The sequence below is a fragment of the Myodes glareolus genome, chromosome 18, assembly GCF_982192425.1.
Source record: "Myodes glareolus chromosome 18, mMyoGla1.1, whole genome shotgun sequence".
Lineage (NCBI taxonomy): Eukaryota > Metazoa > Chordata > Mammalia > Rodentia > Cricetidae > Myodes > Myodes glareolus.
This window is the reverse complement of record NC_142043.1, coordinates 63,826,261-63,850,139: the sequence shown is the minus strand read 5'-3', so window position 1 is coordinate 63,850,139 and position 23,879 is coordinate 63,826,261. Positions and strand designations below refer to the sequence as shown.

Sequence of the window (23,879 nt, the reverse complement as noted above, 5' to 3'; positions counted from 1 at the left end):
GGATAGTATGTATACACACACACACACACACACACACACACACACACACACATGTATGTATGTATATGTACATATGTCAGGGAAAGCCGGGAGTTTTTTCCTCTTTAGACCTTCTGGAACTTTGCGGTTGGACCAGGTTTTGCTGGATGACACACATAGATTTTGTTGGTAGCAAAGGGTGAATTTTCACTATTTTGATAGAGGAAAAAAATTAGACCCCATTATCCATTTTCAAGCCTTGTACAGTTGAAACCAAATCCTTTAACCCAGAGCAATCATCGCAGTTAATTCACAGGCACACTCGAAGTCTATATAGGATCAAACACAAAGAAATCCTTTGGAGCAAACCTTTTTTGAAAGATAATCATTTACATATGGAGATTTTAGGCAAAGTCCTATAACTTTTGATCTAATCCAGAGGCAGGATCTTGCTACTAGCTCTAACTGGCCCGGTACTCGCTACGTAACCCTTACTCTGGACTCCAACTCAAAATGGTCCTCCTGCCTCAGCCTCTTGAGTGATGGGATTACAGGCATAAGCCATCAGGCTGGCTCCAGCTGAGCTCCTTGCTCCTGTTCTGTCCTCCCAGTAGCCCGCAGAACCACCCACATTGGTATTAATGGACTGTCTGCTGTGTCCCAGGCCCTGTGCCAAGGCCTTCCTGAGATCACGGCTTTGTATAACAATGTTGATGCCATTAGGTCATCACCCTCATTTTTGAGCTGGAGAAGTTAAGGGAACAGACTGGCCAGTGGGCCTAGGCTTACTTCACTGTAGGTCTGTGTAGGATCAGGAATGAGTGACACTTGCTAAGGCCCCATGGGACCCTGAGAAAGGTGGAGCTCTCCTGGCCGGGGTAGAAAGGGCCTCTACACCTCCACAAGGTCTGTGGCTCTGGTTTCTGGGCTAAACTGTCTGCAAGGTTGTTGGTTGTCTGCAGGTGAACTTTGGGGTTTGGGACCCAAAGCCTCTGTCCTGCGACTCCACTACTGAGCTACACCCCCAGGATATTTGCTGAGGCAGAGAAGTAGATTCCACTTTGGAAAAATACAATGCCTTGTGGAAAACATGCCCTGAGGGTGGTATGGGGAATCAGACTAGAAGACCCGCCTGCCTCAGCGCCTGCCTCAGCGCTGGGCCCCTTATCAGCTCTCAGGCTTTGTTCTGTCCCACCTAGCATTGCCCTTGGTCAGCCCAGCCTTCAGAGCAAGCTCATTTTCCAAGCTAATGACGTGAGCTCAGGAGAGAGAACCACGGCAGCTGCTGAGAAGTTCATCCCCAGTGTTAGGTGTGGCAGACTCAATTTCGGAACCACAGCCTAAGCAACTGACGGTCCATCCCTTCTGCTGTTTTTTGCCCAGGCCCATAATCCTCTCCTGCTCACAGGAGTCCAGTGCCCGCCCCCACCCCATGCTCTGGTAATTGTGCGTGTGACTAAACAATAGACATATGCTTTGGGGCAGACTGGCCAGACTCGTGTCTGGAAGCCTGAAGGCAGCGGCAGCGTTAGTGCCCACTTCCCTTCAGGAATCATTAGAGCATCCCGTGAGCTCCATTTGAGCATTCCACCCCATGGTGGGAGCTTCCTCTGGTAGAAGTGTAACTTTGATCAGATGTGGATGGCCTCTCCCCATCTGTGGAATGACTTCTGCCTGCCAGTGTCTCAGAGGTATGAACATCAGGACCGCAGCTTTTTTGTTGTTGTTGTTAATTTTTATTTATGTATTTAGTTAGTTAGTTAGTTAGTTAGTTTTTTGAGACGGGGTTTCTCTGTGTAGCTTTGGTGCCTGTTTTGGAACTCACTCTGTAGACCAGGCTGGCCTTGAACTCAAAGAGATCTGCCTGCTTCTGCCTCCTGAGTGCTGGGATTAAAGGCGTGCACCACCACCCAGGACCTCAGATTCTTAATGTCTTTCTCCCATAGAGCTCGATCGACTCAAATGGAAGGAAGAGGGGACATGACTCAGTAGGACATGTTTGCTGTTACTCTCCAGGCTGTGTGAACTGCAAAGCTGTCGAAAAGAAGAGAAAAGAAAAGAAGAGAAGAGAACCTTAACCTGTTTCCTGAAGCATCTGATTTCGGGACTGGAGCTCCGAGGTCAGGGGCAACGTAAATGGCTCGACTCCCCGTGGGCATCCGCTTCATCATCTCCTTCTCCCGGGATCAGTGGTGAGCTCCGGCGTGGTGATGTCTGGGGCCGAGTGGCAGGGTGCATTGGGTGGTGTTTTCACCCATGTTTCATTATGGAGTATGAGCGTCAGGCTTTCTCATAGCTTTGGCATGGTGGCCCTCAAGAGTCCCGTGCTTTGGTGGTGACATCACAGACAGTATTTGGACTCCTAATCTGCCAGGAACAAAAAACTCATCTTTTCTCTATTTATTTATTTATTTGTTTGTTTATTTATTTATTTTGAGACAAGGTTTCTTTGTAGCTTTGGAGCCTGTTCTGGAACTAGCTCTTGTAGACCAGGCTGGCCTGGAACTCACAGAGATCTGCCTGCCTCTGCCTCCCAAGGGCTGGGATTAAAGGTGTGCACCACCACCACCACCACCACCACCCGGCTCTTTTTATTTTTGTGGTGTGTTACAATATAAAATAGTTTCCCACTACCCCAGAATGGAGTATAACGCAGGTTTATTTATTAGGGGGAAAACTCACAGAAAGAGTAGAGACCTGCAATCCTCTGCATGTGCGGGGGAACTGGAGCCAAATCCAGCAGCCAAGGGGGTCACGCTCGTCCCTACGTCTCCATTTATAGTACACGAGACTATGCTCAAAGTGGGCTAGCATACGAACGGCCAAGGCTGAAGGACTTCCCACAGCACTGGTGTTGATATCGAACCCAGGGCCTGTGCGTGCTAAAGAAGCATCTGTCACCGAGCTGAGACCTCAGCTCTGCTCCTCCCCTTTTACGTTGAGTGCTTGGGCACTAGCAAGTTAAGTGGACAAGACAAGTGAGCAAGAAAAGTGGTTTTCCTTGTACCGTCATGGAGGTTCAGAGAGACATGTGTGTCCCACGGTGTATTTAGAATCTGGGGCTTATTATCATCTCTGATAGGAGACGTGGGAAAGGGCACTTATCAGGAAAACAAATGGCTTTTTTAAAAGAAGAAAGGAAAAACATTAAAGAAAAGAAAAGGAAATTCTTCAGAGCACAGGCAACTGGAGCCGGTAATGCCTGTCACCAGTGGAGGAGCCACCTCGCCTTTCTGGTTGCTTCTGTGGAGACAGTTCGTGCAACTGAGGTTTTCTGTGGTCTTTCTCGGGAAGCTCGGCTCTCCCTCTGCTCAGCATGGCGGTCGTCTACACAGTCTCGTTCTGGTCCACTCACTCACTCACACGGTGCACGGGGCTCTTCCAGAAGCTCTCAGGGCGGGTTTGGGAACCCCTGCAGCTGGCTTTCCTCGACAGCTCTCCCTTGAGGTCAGCTAAGGATCTAGTCACAACCCTTTACACACTCGTACTGGAGACGGTTTAGCTTGTCTTGTAGACCTATGGTGTGCTCTTGTGTCCTCAGATTGCTACTGTTTACTGTTTTTCTCGTCTGTTCCTCCTGCTTTTACGTAATGGGTGTGGTAGGCATTGTACAGTTGTTATTTTTTTAGCTATTTCTACGTCGATTTTGCCTTTTCTGGGCATGTAGCCCAGTGGTAGAGTGCTGGTCAACATGAGGCCCTGGGTTAAGGCTTTAATCAGTGGTCATGTTAAAATACCATGTCCAGTGTCCAGCAAGATCTTTGATGGTTCCTGTTCCATCTAGAATCTGACAGAGGGTCGCATGTTGCATTTTGCCATCTTGTGGTGTTTGCCTCCTTCAGTCTAAAACTGTCCCATGGCCTATCTGTCTTTTATGACCTTGAATCATGGAAAGGTTCAAACACCTGTTTTATGGGTTGTCTCTCATTTTGTATATGCAGGTGTTCTTGGCTAGAAAGTCAGACGGAGCCTTTTTGGCAGGTGCGGCTGGGGAAGAAAGGGGCTGAAGATGCCGTGGCGGGAGGAGGAGGAGGGACTAGATGTGTGGAGGTTGTGGTGATATTTTGTTTGTGATCTAACAAAGCTTTCTTGAAGATCAGAGTGCGGAGCTACTAGTTAGCCATGGAGGCCAGACAGTGGTGACAGACACCTTTAATCCCAGCACTTGAGAGGCAGAGTCAGAGGGGTCTCTGAGTTCAAGGCCACCCTGGGCTACACAGGTCTATCCGGTCTAAAAGAGAAACAGAGCCAGACGGCGGTGGCTCACACCTTTAATCCCAGCACTAGGGAGGTGGAGACAGGAAGGGATATGGCTGGGCAGAGAGAGGAATATAATAAGGCAGGAGGAGACAGAAGCTTAAGGCGGTCAGCCTGAGGATTTGTGGACACAGGATCTTGCCCCCTTCAACCCGAGGATTCAGTAGAGTAAAAGGTCTCTCTAATGGCTGGCTCCTTTACTTCCCTGATCTTTCAGCACTTAACCCGAGATCTGACTCAGGTTCTTATAATTAAGACCAATTCAAATGCACACTGCAGGCGGTGGAATGAGAAGGGACCCCAGAGGCCCAGAGCAGGTATGCACGCCTAGATCCTGATCTCCTTCTGTGTGTGGCTGGTCTGCATACCCGGCTCGGGGTCTGTGTGTGCCTCCTCCCACTGACAGGAATCAGGGCCTCAGAGACACACTCATGCCTCGGCTGGCAGGAGCAGCAGAAGTTGGGTGGGAATGCCATGAGTATAACATGAAGGAACTGTTGCTTGCTGACAAGATCTAGAACAACTTGAGACTTCCAATAATTGATCCTAGGAGCAGATGGTGGCCCCCTGACTGAGAAAAGTACCCTGATGCATCCTCACAGATGTCCCAACCTGTGAGTCACTGGACAAGACCGTGCTTCCTTCCTCAGGGCTAGCCTCTGGGATCAGGGGCCTGGTAGCCAGGACCCTCTCCATCATCTCGTGCATGCTTCTTCAAGATTCTTATTCTCTACTTAGTGTGGAAAACAGTCCAGTTGCCAAGGCAGGCGGTGTCTTAAATGACCAGTGCCAATCTCAATGACATCTGTCTCCTGATCCAGGCGCTGACAAAGTCATGGCCTTCCTTCCGTATCTGGTTGTGTGGTTTCTGAGTTCAGCAAGGGTTAGGATTCGTTTCTAAACCAGCCACACTGATGAGTAATTCTTAAAAAAGCACTTGTTGAGTCCCTATGTGGCTGAGGCAAGTGACACCCAACCAAGACCAGATGATGCCACAGTGGCTGCCACTGCTTCTCTGAGGATCGTGACACTCAAGGACACTGTATTAATTACTCGTCTCATCTCTGTGACCCTCAAAAAAACAGCTTAAGGGAGGAAGGGCTTCTTGTGCGTGTCTGAAGGTACAGTCCCTCGGTGCAGCGAGGGAAGCTGCTGTGGGCTGCTGTGACAGAAACACGAGGCTGCTTTGCTCTGATCTCCGGGGTACAGGAAGTAGGGCCAGTCCGTAAGCCTCGAGGCCCCCTCCCCACACATCTATTTCTAAGACCCCTACCCAAAAGGTTTTACCACCTTCCAAAGCAGCACTTCCAGCTAGTAACCAAATGTTGGAGCCATCCATACATGGGATTGGCAGTCAAGGATAGCAGTGAATACAGTCCAACACAAAATCATAGATTGTCTTAAACCATGAGGGGTTTTTTTTGTCTGTTTGTTTTGTGGTGGTGGAGTGTGGTGTGTGTGTGTGTATGTGTGTATTTTGGTTATTGTAACTTAACTGCATGGTTCTCAAGTTAAATAGATGACAGTGTTGTATTACAATGTCAAATAGTTGGGCATGTCTGAACCATAGCAGATACCCCCGAGGAGAGTCTGGGAGTGCATCCGGACCCTAAGCTGGCATTGATAAGATGTGCATTTTTTTGCTAGAAACTCGGGGTTAACCCAGGCTCGATTCTTGTATTGACATGTACTATTTGTCGTAACCGCATAAGCGGAGGGCACTGGAGAGAAAACGCTGGGGCTGTTGGCTTCTCTTTGTTTACTTTGTCTCCCCAGGTCCACCATAGCATCACATAAAACCAAAGTTGTGCTCCTCTCCCGAAACAAAACACCATGAACCCGGTTCTCAAAACACAGAGGCGAGTCCCTTGCAGTTCGAAAGGCTGAGGATCCAAACTTTAAAGTGCAGCAGGGTCATGGCCGCCTGACAGTTCCAGGGATGTCTTCCTTTCTTCCTTCAGATCTTTGTGCTACTGCATTGCCAGCCAGCTAGCTACGTCATGCTTCTCTCTCCCTCTCTCTCTCTCTCTCTCTCTCTCTCTCTTTCTCCTCTCTCTTGCCATATGTCCCCCTCTTTGTGTGCTTTTTCTCTCTCTGTAGCTCAGGCTGGCCTCAAACTCACAGAGATCCACCCGCCTCTGTCTCTTAAATTCTGGAATTAAAGGCATGCAGCCCCATTCCCAACATCTTCTTTTCTTAAGAGGACACCAGTCGTTGAGTCAGGGCCATCCAAACCTGACAAGACCTCATACTAACTCATGACATCGTCAGGACATTATTTCTGAATGAACTGATGCACAGAAGCCCTGCTCCTGTCCATGCAAAATGGTTCAGTTTTGTGAATGGTGAAGAGGATACCGATAAGCCATGGGTGGTGGTGGTGGCGCACGCCTTTAATCCTAGCACTCGGGAGGCAGAGGCAGGCGGATCTCTGTGAGTTCGAGGCCAGCCTAGTCTACAAGAGCGAGTTCCAGGACAGGCTCCAAAGCTTCAGAGAAACCCTGTCTCAAAAAAACAAAAACAAAAAAGAGGATGACAGTGAAGCTGGCAGGTAGAACAAGGGCTCCTGAAGAAACCTGAGGGACCTCAGTCTCATAGACCAGGATTGCTCTTCCGTGAAAGCATGGGACCCACTTCTCCCAGAGACCAAGCGGGGACAGATGGCCACTAGCAGAGAGCCGCTGCTACTTGTAGACCCTCCTGGGTGGAAGTCTGCAACTACTGCCTTTCCCACATCCCAGGTCCTCTAGGAAGCTGAGGCCTAAAGGAAGAAGGGTGACTTTGGAAATTGAGGAAGTAGGCTGGGCAGCACGGGACTTGTAGATAAAGGCTTCCTTTTCTGCCTTGGGAAATCCTGCCTGTTCTTCTTCATTGACCTTTGACTCCAACCCTCAGGCTTGTGAGCCCTGCCTCCATGAGGCTCTCTCTTTGAGAAGAGTCCATTTATGGCTTCACCAGCAGGAGTGTGGGCTGTCCCGAAGAACCCCTTTGCCTGCACACTTTGTACCACCTTCTCCAGCCGCCTGCAAAGGGGCCTGGTGGAAAGAGCGGTCTGTCCTCCTCGCCTTGACTGAAACCTAGTGAGGACTGAAGAATGTAGTCTGTCAGGGCCCGGCCCTCCTCATCCCTTATCATCACAACGGGAGAGTTTCAATTCCGGCAAGGGGTTGACAGAAAGCCTGAGGCCACTGAATCATCCTTCCCTCTACTCTGTAGAGCCTTAGTCAGGCAGCCCTAAGCAGTGATCACTGGGAGGTGTCCAGGCTCCTGAGTCCAACCGAGAGCCTCTGAAGGGAAACCCATGCCCAGGCTGCCCTGCCTTGTGCACTGGAAGAAAGTGTCTGGGGAGGAGCTAGAGCCTGGCTGGGAGCTGGAAATGGCGCTGCGGAGGTTAGTGGGTGGCTCATAACCAGCCTCAGGCTCAGGCATGGGCCACGTTAGCAGCTTTGGCCAAAGGATGAAGAGAACCTGTTCTGCCCCAGGGAGGTTTTCAGAGACAGAGATGCAGCTCGTCCCTTGCTGGGGCCGACCCAGCTCTGTCTCCTGAGTGCTGGGATGAACTCTGTTTGCATTTCACAGGTTTACTTTCTTCTTGTCACCTTGTGGGCTGGGAAGAGTGTCCTGTGGACTTTCCACTCGGTTTCCCCAGGGAGAAGAGAGCTCAGACGATTCCGTATTCTGAAGCCGGTTTCTACATGTGGGTTCTTTCCCACAGAGTGACCCCCCCCTCCTTCCTCCACCTTAACCAGAGCCTTTGTTTAAGTCTGGGAATGCTAATTTTAGCCTCTAATTTTTTTTTTAAAAAAGCATCTGTTTATTACTTTCGTTTATGTGTGTACGGGTATGGGTTTGCTCCTGTCGTGATGGATTGTGGAAGGTCAGAGTAGAGTCTGCAGGAATAGATTCTCTCCTTCGTTCTGGGGTTCAAATTCAGGTCATCGGGCTGGGTAGCAAGCAGCTTCATTCACTGGGCCACCAGCTCTCTTCCCCTGACTGGCCCAGGCTTTAGCCCTGCTCTTCTCCAGGCATGAGCATCCTAGGGAGACTCTCACTTCTTGGGGTTCATGGTTTCAGAAATAATGTAGTCAGAGGAGAGACTTGTTCCCCCAGCATCTCTATGTTCTTGTCAAGCAGGCTGGCTCCGTGGGTTTTGAAGTAAGTGACAAATGCAAGAAAGGGTTTCTCTGGGTGCAGGGAGTCACTCAAGCAAATGAACTGAATGGGAGACAGGGCCTGTGGGGTCCATGTAGGGGCTAGAACCCTCAACCCATGGTCTCTGCCTTTGTTACTGGGTAGACGGCTGGCAAACATGCCTTGAATTACAGAGCCCTAGGAGGAATCCACTGAGAACTGTTTGTTGTTGGGACAGAGTGATAGAGCGGAGGCTGGGGCCGAAGAGGTCGGCGTCCCCCAGCTTCTACAGGGCTTACAATCAGGGATAGCAGTGTTTTAATGTCCTGAGACTGTCATGAGATTGTGAGTGGGGTTGGTGCGTGGCTAATGCGCAGACGACGGAGCGTGACACCTCTCGTGCCCCGTGTGCTACATGTGTTCCAGGTACCGGGCCTTCATCTTCCTGCTGACATTCCTGCTGTACGCAAGCTTCCACTTGTCCCGAAAGCCCATCAGCATCGTGAAGGTAAGAGATCACACATGGGGCTTTCCGGTAATCTACCTGAAGACTGGGGACTCCGGGAGCCGGAGAGCAGAAGGATGAGGGCCGGGAGATTGTTAGAGGCTGCTTATTCCAGCATCTTCCTTTTAGGGTCTTTTGCCGTGGCTTGCTTTATTTTCCTTTTTCAGAAACTCAGCTCTTTACAGTGTTTCATGCTTTATCCCCTCAGGGGCACATCTCTATCTAACTACAGCTCCAGAATCCCCAAAGTTAATTAAATATTTATGTTGTCTGGTTTTCTTTCCTGGCAAATCCCATCTTAAACACTTTCCCAAGCAGCTCCAACACTTGGTGCAGTTTGACCCCTTGCCTGGTTCTCTCTGCGGCTCACACACTGAGTGTACATGGGAGAGCAGGGGAAGGGCCGGGGACAGGTGTCTCACTGGACATCAAGTCCTCTCTCTCTATTGACATCAGAACTAGGGAGGAAGTGGGTGTTTTCTCACCCACCTTACCTGTGGGCCAGTTGCAGGAGTGAATAGCTTTGACTGATGTAGAAGAAACAAGGCTGCTGCCTTGGGCCAAGACCCACCTGTTTATGGCTCTGTGATGCACTTGCCTTCCATCTGCCAGTAGGGACCTGGTCCAGGACTCTGGTACTGTGACCTTCCAGCTGAGCAGGGCTAGCTGCCCTCGAAGGGCTCCCAGCATTGGAGACAAGGTAGGGGCCTGCTGCCCCTGGGCGCCTGGGCACCTTTTCCAGCATGTTCATTTACTAAGAAGGTTCCAGAGTTTTTCCTTGGCTCCTGGTAGCCAGGAGTTTGCCATGGAAACAAAACACTCGGAGACTTTTAAGAGAGGTTTCAAAGAGACCTGAGGGGGGTACGAAAGCAGTCAGTGGCATTAAAAGCTCCTGTGTATGACGTGTGACAAGGGCTCTGACATGGGCCCCAGTGACCAGCCCTGGAAATTTGAATGCTGTCTCTTCCTGCTTAGAGAAATTCCTCAGTGGCCCTAGACAGCGACACATCACAGAAGGCAAATGGCAGGCTGCCCCTGCAGGGACCTGAGTGAGCCCTGAAGACCTGGGGTCAAACAAAGTCAGGGAGCCTTCCTGGGGCTTCAGGGACTCAGCTGGAAAGATTGGGCCTGCACAGTGAGGGAGGGACCACCTCCAGTACCAGGGTTGAAGGTGGGGTGTCACCAAAGAGTCATTGCCTGTATGACAGGTTTGGTGAGTGTTCTGGGGCTGGTCATCAGAGGGTCTCTGGGGCACCTTCTGACCCTTGGATTCTACCTGCTAAGCGGGAGGGGTTTTGCCAGGAAGGGTGTGAACAGGTCCAAGGTCATACTCTCCTTGCCTTAAGTCACCATTGGAGCCTCTGAGTTTCTTGAGGAGGGGTCTTGTTTTGAGCCAGAATCCCCTAACCAATGGTCTGTTGTGTTCACTGTCTAATGCGGACCTCATGGCAGCCCTTGGGGTATCATGGGGAGTAAGTGAGCTCATGTTAGTGTCTTCTACATTGGTCCTCTGGTCCCAGGGTCTCTATTATTTTTTAAGGCCTATCTATTTTTATTTATGTGTATGAATGTTTTGCCTACATGTGTGGATATATATTATTGTACGCATGCCTGGGGCCCTCAGAGGTCAGAAGAGGATGCCAAATATCCTGAAACTGGAATTATGAACAATTGTGAGCCACCATGTGGGTACTGGGAACCACGCCAGGGTCCTATGCAAGAACAGTCTGTGCTCTTAGCTGTTGAGCCATCTCTCCAGCCCTGGGTCTCTGTTCCTGACAGTGCTGGCCTGGAATCTCCAAGACAGCTAACTACTTGCATATGGTCAGCATCTCGTGTGGTTCCCTTTACCGCCCAGACTTTCCAGTGTCCCTGTGTATGGATTAGCCTTCTGCCGAGTCCTGCAGGCTGCTTTGCCTCTTGTCTTGATACAGACAAGACTGTCTGCACGTATGATGTAGATGTTACTGAACTTTGGAAAGCATGCACTCGCTGCAGCTCCCACTGTAAATGGGATGGGAATGATTCTATCAGGGACCCCATGAGTCACCATCTGCAGTCTGTATTTCCCGGAAGGTTGTTAACAAAGCTGGACTTGGACCTGGCGACTGAGACTGAGCTGGGTTTCGCCAGTGATCATGACTCACTTCAAGTGCTGCTGGGTCAATCAGGGCTACACTTGTCCTGAATCATCACTGATTACTTTTATTTTTCTCTGATTTTTTTTTAAATGTGCCTTTAAAAACACAATGATAAACCTAGGGCTGGGAGAACAATGCTGTCCCTTCCCATGATCCTCCACCTGTAGCCATCTTTATTTGAGGCAGATGTCTTCCCTGGCTGGTAGACAGATGGGGTCTGTGTCCACGTGGAGGGGAACTTTGGGGGGCTCTCCTCCAGGCTGGGCCAGAGCAGAACCTGTAAATAGTTGGTTCCTCAGAGAATTACTTTTGCAGGGTCCCTCCCTGGAGTGTGTGTAAACGGTTCTCTTTGTGCACAGAAATGAAAATGGTAGGAACCCCAGGGCAAACAGTAAACAGAAGTCAGAAGGGCCAGAGCCGTCAAGGAAGCTGTTTTCTGAAGTTTCCTTTATAGACAAGGTCTCAGGATGTGCCCCTCGCTGGCCTGGGACTCACCAAGTAGAGCACACTGGCCTCGAACTCTCGGAGATCCGCCTCTGCCTCCCAAGTGCTGGTGATGTAAAGATTCCCAGGGAACATTTTAGTAAAAAGTTAGGACACCTGTAGCTAGGATCCACTGTCCTTTTGGTCCTTGTAACTTTCTAAGTACATTTATTTCTTTATGTATGGGGAGTGTGCACCGGGAGGTCAAAAGATGTCCTGTGGGAGTTGGGTCTCTTCTACCTGGCTCCTCAGGCTTGTAGCAAGCACCCTTGCCTGCTGAGCTGTTTGCACCAGCCCTGACATACTCTTTTGACTGGTCAGTTCTTTTCTGTGTGTGAGAAAGAGTGTATGAGCATGCACGTGTGAGCATACATGTTCGTGTGTATCTTGATGCACACATAGGTACATACATGTATGCAGAAACCAGAGATCAATTTCAGGTGTCATCCTTAAGTCTTGTTTTATCCTGTTTGGAGTCTGTGTCTCTCGCGGATCTAGAACTCACCAAGTTGGCTAAACTGTCTAGCCATCCATGCTTAGAGATATGCCTGTCTCTGCCTCCCCAGTGCTAGGATTAAAAGCACTCACTACCATACCCAGCCCCTCCCCCATGGGTTCCAGAGCCCTCCTGCTCACAAGGCAGATACTTTAACTGACGAGGCTAATCTCCTAGCCCTGATCAGTTCTTATTAACCAATTGCTGTAACAAGCTGATAGATTTTTTCTGTGTAGCTTGCTGAAAGATAATCCTGTAAATGTTTGCAAAGGTCTGCTTTGACATAAACCGTGTTCCTCTCTCCAAAATGCCTCTTTGGCAATCAGCCCGTGGGAGCCTAGTATGTTTCACTGCAGCCCAATGTAAGAATCGCTTGATGTGGCTTCAATTTGCTTAATTGCCGTGCCCCTCACCGAACACCTGGTCTTCAGAACAGACGTCGTTGGAGTATTAAAATAGAGCAATGTTACTGAAAACTGATGGGCTTATTTAAATGGCCTCTGAATCCTTCATCCTTTGGAGGCAGCCTCCCAGCGGGGCTATAGGAGAGGCAAAGATGGCATCTCTGACATGAAAGGCTGGGAGGGGGTGTGAGATTATGGTGTCCAGGGAGCCTGGAGGTTAACTGCTGGAGCCATGCCCTAGCACCCTGGAAATCAGTCTCCAGATGCTGGCCCCGGGGGCAGGCAAGGACGTGGGTGGTGCTCTCTGTGTAAAGTCCATCCTTCAGCCACCCTGGGACTCCAGCCATTGTCCTATTGGCTTCAGCGTTGGTGGCCAGGGGATGTGACTGAGATCAATCAGTTACAAGCAGCCACAGTCGTCTGTGATCCCAGCCCATACCTGTCTATGACCAAGAGCCTGTGACCCTAACTAACCAGGGTGCTGGGTGCTGCTCACCTTGGGCAGGACCTGAAAACTTCTCTTGTGGCTTATGGAAGATTTTGGATCATTTCTAATCTGTTCTGGTTTCCATGGATGGTGTTCCCCAGGCAGGTCAAGTCCCAGAATTCTATTCTGAGTATGGCCTATAGAATGCATGTTCCTCACTTCCATGCAAGGCTAGCATACTCGCTTAGTCCTGCAGATGATCCTCCAGGCCTGCGACTGTCATCAATGAGCAGCAATGGAGACGCCCCCTTAGGTGCAGTGTCCTTGAGAAAGAGCATAGTAGGGGAATCGGGAATTCACACCTATGAAGTAGTCAGAAAACTGAGGTCTTGGTGGTAGAATTGGGACACACACACACACACACACACACACACACACACACACATACACACACACACTCAGCAGCCCTGGCAGCGGCAGCCAGGAGCTTGAGTGGGGAAGGTCCAAGTGACCAAATTCTATCCGGCATGACAGAGAGGTCAGAGCCTCTTTGGCCTATCAGTGCTGCCAGTGGAAGCTTGCAAGAAGATAATCAGTTCATAAGGTGGTGAGCTTTGGGGTGACACTTAAGTCAGCTTTTAACAGCACAGAGCTATGCACAAAGCCAAGCCAATGATGTACAGAAGCTATGTCAATGTGCCATGCTGTGCCTTGTGTCCAGCCAGGATGACCAAGGAAGCCTTTCAGATAACCTGTCTCACAGTAGCCACCCTGTCCTGATAGAGATGGACGAGCCTGCCACCTGCATGGTGGCCAAGTGGCTGCTTGCCTGATGCAACAGCAAGGCCAACTTTCTGTACCAGCCTCCAGGCCCTATGACTCTCAGGATCTGGCCCCAGGACACTGGAAGAATTCCTTGTCTCCTGAGGGACATTCCCCCTGACCAGAAGGTCCTCCTTGCCACCTTCACCCATACCTGGTGGGCTGCTTCATCTGAGCTTTGTGTGACACAGGTCCTTTATGAAATTTAGTGCAGAAGACAAGTGTGAGTTCACAGATATAAAAAAGTGAGTTCCCCACTCCTCGGTTCCCCCCAGGAGATGGTCCGGGCCTACTCCTGATGCAAGTGTGGCTTCCTCCTCTGGGTGGCTCCATCCCACACACTGTGTAGAAAGTGTGGTATTCGGTCTCACAATCTCAGTTCTTTAAGTGAGCCGCAGCCTCGTGTGCAGATGGGGAAACCAAGGCAGGACACTGTGTGACTTGTTCTCAGAGTCTCTCCTCACACTTGCCGGCTGCGGCATTCCCTCCCTATCTCCGCCACCTGTCAAGCACCTCCATCCTAATACAGCTTGCTGGACTGTTGGCCACCTGACTTGCTGATATATGTATGTATTTATGTATATATGTATATATGTGTGTATTATATATACATATCACATATGTGTATTGTGATATATATGCACATACACACACACACACATATATATATGTATGAATGATCTGTGCACAATAAAGTGATTCATCTTAATCATCTGGTTTGACCTATCTTTGCCTCTGACCTGAGGACCCAGCATCTAAGTTAAGGTGGAACTTTTCCAGCCCTCTATGCCAGACCCTATCATCCCCTACTAAGTAGCCATAAGATTCATCCACAAGCATGTCTCTCTTCTGTACTTGAACTCATGGAGATGAAGTCAAGCAGCCTGTGTTCCACTATTTTTCGAGTGTCGTGTTTGGAGACTCGGTCCTATTCCAGCAGCACCTGAAAACTCATTCTTTCCTTCCTCTGCAGTATTCGGCTGTCGGTATCGAGCACTTAATCCCTTCCTTTCCCTGGGGCAGCCCGTCAAGGATGACTGGCAGTCGGTCCTCAGCTTGGAGCTTTCTTGCCAGATGCCGTCTCTACTGTTAGGCCTCTGGAGGCTGGTGGTGCTTGGGTTGGCTGTGCGGGTGGGAAGTGGAGTTACTGCAAAATACTGCTGGAGCCACCTGTCTGTGGCAGGAACTCCCGTGGGCTCAGACACCTACCAGAGGCCTCCTGATCAACAAGCCATTGCTCTGTGAGGAGGGGAAGCCTCTTTACCTGGTTGAGACATCCCAATAAATTCTTTATCTGCCCCACCATCCCTGTCTGCTGTAGGGCGAACTCCATAAGCAGTGTGCTGCTGGGGTTGAAGCTGAGCCCAGATTCAATGGTCCGAGCAGCAGTACCAGGCATGGCCCCACCCACTGGCTCCTGAACAACGAGACCGACTGTGGCTGGGCCCCGTTCGGTGAGTTTAGTCAAATGTTCTGTTGCCTAGGGATCTTGACAGCCATCCATCCGGGCTCCTACAGCCTGGCTGGTCTCAGGACAGGACAGTGCTGCCGTCCTCAAGATGTGTTTCGGTGACAACTGTCCCCTAGCAAACATTACTTGGCAACCACCAGGTCTTCAGTGCCTACATTACAAAGGGGCCACCCCTTAAATAAGCATGTCTGTGCCGGGTAAGTCTCTAGAAGAGAGCCTTCAGTGTGTTCATGTCATACTCGGAGGTTAGGGCTTGCCACGCAAAATCTGATGAGGGTACCACGAGCCAGCCGGGTGACATTGAAACGCAAAGTCACACTACAGCCAATATGGTTTATGTCCAGTCTGAAGGACACATTCAAGGACAAATTGGGAAAAAAAAGGTGGCAGGCATTATTTGCTTTCACAAGAATCTGACCAGCACCTGGGCTGCCATGTTTTTTTGTTTTGTTTTTAATTAGAGTCCCATTCGGAGGGACTTCCAGAATATAGGATTTGTATTTTATAGCCCAACTCTAGAACCTAAGTAAATAATTCTGAGCCCTTCTGTTGCTTCTCAAACCCACACAGATAAGAACAACTACCAGCAGCTACTTGGAGCCCTGGATTACTCCTTCCTCTGCGCCTATGCCATTGGGATGTATCTGAGGTAGGGACGCCCGTCCTCTGACCCCTCCCAGTCTTCTGGGCCCTTCAGTACAGAAAATGTTCTCTGCTGTCATTGGACGGACCTAGGAAGGAAGTAGCAGAGGTTCCCAGGGTCAGTGAGCGAATGAGTGACTGGCTAAAAACTGGTTGACTTTGTCATTCCTGACGTATTTAAAATAACACTGTAGAGAGATCACGTGGTGGTCGGGTGTTTGCCTGGCATGCACAGGATGCATGGGAACCTGGGCTCAGGCCCCGAATTGGGGAGAATTAAGGAAAAACACCATAGAGGCTTAACAGCCTTCATCCCAAGAGACTTTATTTAGACAGCCCAGAGCCCGGGAGTCTCAGGGAATCCCTGCACGTGTTTAACTGCTTCTCTGAGAGCCTCCCAACATGTGGAATCAAGACCCTTTCCAGCCCAGAGACCCTGTGACAGGTGGCATCCGGACAAGTCATTCCTGCCAATGGTAAACACAACCCCCTCTATCAGGTGCAAATGCCACATGAAGCTCAGCTTGTGTGTATGGTGGCAGAGGGTGCTAAAGCACCAGGGTATGAGGTATGCCTGGCAAAGAGCAATAAGGTGTGGGCCTAGTCTCCACCAGCTGCCAATCACACACTCTCCTGGGGGGCAGATGCTCCTGGTCTATCTTTCTGCATCCAAACACTCTGCAGTGTGCAGAGGGCTAGGGGTTCCTCAGTTACTAGAAAATGATGCTTAAACTGGCTGGGGCCAGTTTTATCCGCTAGAGAACACAGCAGTGTCTGGAACATCTGCAGCTGTCACAGCTAAGGGAAGGGCATCTAGCTAGCATCGTCTTGTGGGCAGAGATGGAAGGCTTTGCTAAACACCCCAGGACACAGTCCCATCCTCACTCCAAAGATGCCCGGCCCAGGAAACCTGGCTTAGTAAATAAAGTGGGTTTCTGGTTGCATCTTTATCAGCAAAGGTAGTTTCTCGTGGCGCTCAGCAGTGAGTTTATTGAAATGGGGTTCTGTTGGACGTGAGGTTCGTACAGACATCTCAGAAGGGAGGCACGGACACCTGCCACTTCACTGCTAGGCTTTGTGCCGTGTCAAGCAGGCATGACAGCACAACCCCACTGTGCAGCTGCCGCTGAAGTCTTGGTGGTGGGTGTCACGTGACTCTAGCTGGACTAGAAACATGGAGATGGCTGCACCCAGGTCTTGCCTGGCAGGATCAGCAGGTGCAGCGTGGGTGTGAGTCCTCTGTGAGTCAGACATGATGTGGGGTAGTGTCCATTCCATCAGAATTGCTCCTTAAATTCATAGAGAGGAGGTGCCGGGTGGTGGCACCAGGCGGCCATACTGGAGGACACCTCTCAGTGGTAGCCAGTGACAAACGCTCTTGGGAGCCCACAAGATCCAGCCCCTTGTCCTGTGCCTAGGCAAGTTAGCAGCCTCTGAGTTGTCTCCTAATCTCTGAAGTGAGCAAGGCGCAGCAGATAAACCTGAGCACTAGAATGCTCTCCAGTCCCTGTGGTTAAGTTCCACTCAGCTGAACATGTTAGCCGGGTGTACTGTCCTGTTTAAAGGTCATTTGCATGGCTCCTGTTTGGTGAGGGCAGGAGGGAAAGCTTGCTGGCAAGCAGGTTCTGGAGAGGACCTGGGAACAATGACACCTTCTCCAGGGTGCTGCTCTCAGGCAGGCAGGTGTCTGCCCACGTTCTCTGCTTGTTGGAGTCCTGGGCTGGTTATGTGGAAGGAAGTGTGACTTGTGAATTTTCTAGATTTTCTAAAGGGGTGTGTGTGTGTGTGTGCGCGCGCGCACACACGCGCGCGTGCGCGCGCAGGCATCCATAGAGGCCAGAAGAGGGCATCCCTGGAGCTGGAGTTACGGGAAGTTGTGAACCTCCTGACATGGGTGCTGGAAACCAGATCTCTGGTCCTGGACCTCTAGAACATAGTGCCGTTAACCAATGAGCCATCTCTCCAGCCCACATTGAGTTTTGAAAAATCACAAAGGATCTTTTGTATCTGCTAAAATCACGTGTGTCCTTGGTGGTGCTGTGGGTGAAGCGATAGGGCATGGTGTCATGGTGATGGCGACCCATCCTGTGCCTGCCCTGGTAGGAATCTGTCTGCTCATCACCGCGACAGAGCCGACCTAACATGTGGATGTAGCTCATTTTCCCCTCAAACAGCCCAAGAAGGTGAGACTCCAGAAAGTCAGCTCACTGGGCCTCTTTGTTGCTCTCAGCACTGGGGCTCTGCTCCTCTTGATGGGCCTTACACACCACATAAGAAAACCTGTCTTTCAGTCAGGCAGCAGCGGCTGTGGCAGGAAATGGTTGGCCAGGCAGGGGAGTGTGGTCCTCGCTGACCCACCCAGTGGGTGTGTTCACACAGGTTTCTTGGTTACCGCGCATTGAATGGGCTGCTTGCTCGGGGTCACAGTGGTCCCCTTTTCAAGTCCCCTTTTGCAGCTTAATGATTGACATCTTAAATAGCTCGGTACACCGGCCGCGTGTTTTTGATATAAAGGGAGACTTAACGAGCAGGGCAAGCCCTGCTTTGTGAGGCAGTATTCGCGAGCCCCAAACGGGTGCTTTATGTTGCTTGGCGGTTGGTGGTTTTTATGACAGGTGACTCTAAGGGGTCCCATGGGAGGGAGGGAGCTCCACAGAGAAGCATTCTGTCCAGTCTCCCGGGAAATGGTGGGCCTCGGAGGTCTAGACGCACAGAGCATGGCACAGGACATCCGGGAGACGTGGCTGTGGCTGTTGGCCGTGTGCTGTGTCGTTTCCTCATGCCTGCCTCTTTCCTTGTTCCCTCAGCGGCATAATAGGGGAACGCCTGCCGATTAGGTATTACCTGACTTTCGGGATGCTGGCCAGTGGTGCCTTCACAGCCCTGTTCGGCTTGGGCTATTTCTATAACATCCACAGCCTGGGATTCTACGTGGTGACCCAGGTAAGGACCTGCTCCAGGTTCACTGTGAGGAACGGGATGGTTCGGGTCCCAAAGCAGATGTTGGTGAGGGGCAGAGCAGAGCAGCGCCCCTTCAAGGTCATGTCTCCAGCTGCTGGCTTAGGAATGCCCTCCTCCCTTGGCACCTGGCCTGCTACTTCCTGTTTCAGGAGCTGTCAGCGTGGCAGGTCAATGAGGTGTGAAGCTTTAATGATCACTCCATAGAGGCCATGGGGTGGCCAGGGTAGGAGTCACTGCCAGCAGAACACAACTGTGAGACCTTCAGCTGCAGGGCCCCGGGGCAGAGGTGCTGAAGGCTTGCAAGGGTGGGACCAGAAGCCCAGCTTGCCCTCCTTGAGAGCCCAGCCTTTGTGGGACCTCTTGGCTTTTGTCCTCTCCCACAGTCCCGTGGGTAAATATTGACTAGCAAAGGAAATGGGGCTGCCCGACTTCTCCAGATGGCCAAGGGCGGGGAGGTGCGATAGAAAACCAAAGCAGCTCTTGTTTAGTTTGGCTTTTCATGACCATGCCATCAAGCTTGAGAAAGCCTGGCCACTTTATGACAAGCATGATTTGTTCTTGCCTGCACTTGGTTACCCCTGGCATCCTTGGAGAAATCATCTCTAGGACTCCTGAGCTAGCAAAGCCCATGGCTGCTCAAGTCCCGTGTATTAAGCGGCATAGCACTCGCATAGATCCTGTGCACATCTTCCTGTAGATGATTTGTCTTTAGATCATTTCTAATATCTAACAGTGTGAGTGTTATCCTGGTTAGAGAACGTTGACTGTCTGGTATGGATGCTGCCATTGTAGGCCCAACAATGCATTTGATCCTTCTGCCTTGTCTCCTTGGATGCAGAAGCCTCAGACTATGACACACAGAATTAGCAGGGAAGGAAAGCAAGTCCCTGGGGTTGCAGCATGCTCCTCTAGCAAAAGCCCAGCTGTCAATGCAGAAGCAGCAACGGGGTGGGAGGTGGGGGGAGCTTGCCGCCCTCTCTGTGCCTCTTGGAGAATCCACTGTCCAGTGAGACAGCCTGCACCGGGCTGGGCTTTTTGCTAAGGCCTCAGTTCTGATGACACCAACGCCAACCTCCTGGTATTGGTCCAACACCTGCTTGGAGAGAACAGGAAAACATGCCAGAGTTGATCGCGGCTGCGTTGGTTTCTGAGAAGGAACCTTCTTCGTGGGCAGTCAGCGAAGACATGCCATTTCTGATCTGCATTTGCTGCCATTTATAAACCAGTCTGTGAAGAGAAAAGTTCTTGCTTTACAGAATGTTTAGATTCCAAGGAGTCTGGAACGCTTGAGGCCGACCTGTCAGGGTGTTCCTGGCTGAGGGTTCTGGCTGGGTTGGCTTTGTTTTTCATATTTTTTAGGCCACGTCTCATATGTAGCCCAGGCTGACCTCAAACTCATAACATTCCTCATAAGTACTAGAGTTGTAGGTTTGAGCCACCATGTAAGGCTTGAGTTGACTTTTTTTTTTTTTTTGCTTTTCGTGTATGTGTGTGTGTGTGGTGTGTTTGTGTGTGTTATTTTATTTTTTGGAATGGGGTCTTGTGTTACCCAGGCAGATGTCAAGCTCCTTGAACGGTCCTCCTGCATCAGCCTCCTTAGCAGCTAGGATGGTAGCCATGCACCACCATTCCTGGCCTATATATATACTTTATAATAGATCGTGTTTCTGTATCTTTTATGTATATGAGCTACGTATGTATTTTAAACTTCATAGCTAATCTGTATGTAAATATAAAACTTCCTTCTCACCGTTAGTGGTAGAGACTGACTTAGAGTGCTGTCGCTTCTGTGCGAGTCCAGCACAGGGAGGATGGGGAGGGACCAGCATCTCCCCTCAATGAGCCTCCCTTCCCACCTACAGATCATTAACGGACTGGTGCAGACCACAGGCTGGCCCAGCGTCGTCACCTGCCTCAGCAACTGGTTTGGAAAAGGAAGGTGAGGAAAGCATGGCCCCTTCTTCAACAGCTTTTCCTTTCTTTCTTTCTTCCTTCCTTTCTTCTTCCTTTTTTTTTTTTTTTTTTTTTTTTTTTGATTCTGATAGAAACTGGACCACATTACCTTCAGCTTCAAGACATTTTTTTCCCAGTCTATTTCAGGAACCTTAATGAGGCTCCTCTTGGACGCAATGTACTGAAAGCTCTCAGATGGGGGCTTTACAGTCCCCGTGAGGCTACAGCTCCAGAACCCGTGTACCTAAAGAGCACAGCCTCCCCCCTGGCCACTCAGGCAGGTCCTGTGACCTGGACTCCACACCTGAGAGCTGTGTGGCCCTTGGCCTCAGCTTCCCTCACACTTGGGTGACATAGAGCGCCTGGGCCTTCAGGCCTCTTAAATTGGAGTCTGCATCTGGCCGTGGGGTTGGCAGAGGTCACCCAGTCCATAATTAGCAGGCCTGGCCCAGCTCTAGCAATCTGACTACAGTGCAGTCACTTGTGGTCCCTGCCTAGCGGAGCTGGGGTTAAGTAACCATAGAGACGCCACCCAATATGGAGAAGCTAAAACGGGAGACGGACTCTGAGGCCCAATTTAGAAAGCCTGTTTTAGTCATTTGGCGTGTGCACCAGTGTGAGCTTCTGTCACCATGATAGCCAACCGACTGCCATGTTTGTAGAGGCTTAGATTTAAATTCCGAGCCTTCCAGGAATCGTAGGAAAAACCCCCCTTCCCTCTTTGAATCATAGACTCAGGATCTGTGAGTGAAGGTGGACTACAGGCTGATGCAGCCTGAGGCAGAATGAAAGCACAGGTCTCCAAGGAGCAGCTGCCTATAGACAGAGCCTCTGTGGGGGCCATGCTGGCTCCTCTGGGCCCCAGCCCTCATGCTGGAGCAACTGCAGTCTGGTGCCTATAGATGGAGCCTCTGTGGGGCCATGCTGGCTCCTCTGTGCCCCTATAGACGGACCCTCTGCGGGGCCATGCTGGCTCCTCTGGGCCCCAGCTCTCCTGCTCTCTCACTCTTGCTCAAGTTTTGTGTGCAGATCCCATTTTGACACGACTGTACCATTCCCTGTCCCATTATGCCGTGTTGTAGGCGAGGCCTGATCATGGGAATTTGGAACTCCCACACATCCGTGGGCAACATCCTGGGGTCCTTGATTGCCGGCTACTGGGTGTCCACGTGCTGGGGACTGTCATTTATCGTGCCCGGGGCCATCGTGGCAGCCATGGGAATAGTGTGCTTTCTCTTTCTCATTGAACGTAAGTATACATGGCCCTAGGAATGGCCACCTGGGCTTTGGTCTTCAGGGCGAGTTAGTGTGGACTGCAGTGTTGTGGGTGCCCGTCTTCACCCCGGCCCTGCACAGACTTTCCCAGCAGCCCATTCTCTCCTAGCCTTGCTCAGTTTTTCTGCTCTTTCCCAGTTTCTTGGGTCACTCCCGTGGGAATTCCTTTCCCTTCATCTTGCTATCCCCATCCTCAGCACCACGTGTCTGCATCACCAGGGAGTCTCAGGTCCTCCTCGAACATACACCTGAGGGCACAGGCCCAGCGACATGGCTGCACCTGCTCCTTCCAACCACCTCCACCTGCTGGCATGGACTTTACCAGCTTGTATACCCTGCGATAAACTGCATCTCGGGCAATGCCATAAAACCATGGTGTGACTTAAAGCCATATCTTATTAGGTAGAGTGTCTCAGAGAAGACGAAGTCCACATTCTATTCCCGTCAGCCCCAGACTTGTGGTTCAACAAATTTGAAAGTAACATTTAAAGCCGAGAACCTGCATGTGAAAGATTTGAGCAGCCTTGCTGCGGTCAAGAAACCAGGCTGTTCTGACCCTCGTCTTGGCTCTGGTCTCGTAGGTAGGCTGGCCATTTAGTTCTTAGATCACTGCTTGAAGCAAGATGAGTGCACATGGCTGTGGAGCATCATGTGGTCCCCAGCCTGTGCTCTGCCCTCATCTCCAGGGCTCCAGTCCCCGGAGTCTGCGCACACTGACCTCGCCCCCACCCTGGCTTCCACGCTGTTCTCTCACCTGAGAAATGAACTTGCATTCGTGGGTTGGGGTTCTCACTCCTCCCCCCACCCCACTGCTCAAACCAGTCTTGTTAGTTTTTCGGTGACCTCCATATTGCCGAGCTCGGGAGCTGTGGGCCTCTGGGCCAGCCCTCTGGGTAGGTGGAAACAGAGAGGGACATTCAGACCTGGAACTTAGATGTGCGGTCTGTGAGCAGAACGGATGTGGGACACTGCTTTTGTCCCATTTCACAGTGTCCTCCATAGTCCCAGGAAGTGGCAGGCTGGCAGGCTGGCAAGCTGGCAGGCCAGCCCCAGCAAGTGCACCGTGGCATAGGCAGGGCCTTGTGGCTGCTGTCCTGAGGCAACCGCTTAACTAACTGGCAAGTCACTGGAGTTCTTGGAAAGGCCACAGTGCCACCTGTCTTCCTGGGCCTTGTCCCCTCCCCTCCCCCAGGCGGTCACCCTCTACCAGCTACCTGGAGAGGGCCAGTTTGTCCTCACTGAGGCTCCGGGCCCTGCGTCTGCCCTGTCCCACTTTAGAGGTCCCCAGGGTGTGTGTTCTCTTCTTTAACTGATGGAGGAGCTCATTCAGGGTAAGGAGGATGGGAGGAAGCACAGAGGGTGCGGCAGTGGCTAGATGGGTTACATGTTGCCATTCAGCTCCACCGGGGACAGGGCATCGTCCCCACTTAGGACAGACTTACCCAGAACAGTGAACCCCTGTTTTCACCAACCCAGAGCCTTGTTCTTATGAGCGCCCACTCCTGCTAATGATGGACAGGCCGGTACCGAGAGGACTGTCCTCCGTCAGGTTGCTTGGATCCTGTGCCCCATTCCAGATGACCTAATGTCCTTCTTGCCTGTTACTGCCATGACCTTGGTGCCGTTCTTCCTCATCCCTGGGGCAGTCGAGCTCCACTCCTCAGGCCAACCCAGCCTGGCAGAAGGCTGACTGGGCCAGGAGCCACAGGCCTAGTGTTGCCTGTTTCTCTGGGAAGTTTGGCTAGAGCCGATGTGGTCAGGACCATTCCTCCGAGCTGGTCTGTGCCTCCTGCCTACACAGTCCTTCTAGGCTCAGGAAGGGAAGGTAGTTTGCTACTGCTAGTGCTGTATCCTAGTGCCAGGGCAGAGAGAGACAAAGCTGGGGCCCCGAGCCTGGTCTCAGGATTGGCCTCTGTAGTGGTCACGCCTCCC

General features: G+C 51.1%; 1 protein-coding gene across 4 annotated transcripts in view; it reads left to right on the top strand.

Moving 5' to 3' along the window:
* Positions 1 to 23,879, top strand: part of Slc37a1 (solute carrier family 37 member 1) — a 64,666-nt gene that overhangs the window by 17,680 nt on the left and 23,107 nt on the right. For 2 of the 4 annotated variants that reach the window (XM_048451285.3, XM_048451284.3), the window contains exons 2-8: positions 1,926 to 2,171; positions 8,794 to 8,875; positions 14,967 to 15,099; positions 15,687 to 15,765; positions 18,566 to 18,701; positions 20,582 to 20,658; positions 21,755 to 21,921. In XM_048451285.3, the coding sequence (XP_048307242.2) occupies positions 2,116 to 2,171; positions 8,794 to 8,875; positions 14,967 to 15,099; positions 15,687 to 15,765; positions 18,566 to 18,701; positions 20,582 to 20,658; positions 21,755 to 21,921 (730 nt within the window). In that variant the 5' untranslated portion in view covers positions 1,926 to 2,115. The remainder of the gene's footprint in view (positions 1 to 1,925; positions 2,172 to 8,793; positions 8,876 to 14,966; positions 15,100 to 15,686; positions 15,766 to 18,565; positions 18,702 to 20,581; positions 20,659 to 21,754; positions 21,922 to 23,879) is intronic. The other 2 variants (XM_048451288.3, XM_048451287.3) reach the window with 1 other exon arrangement.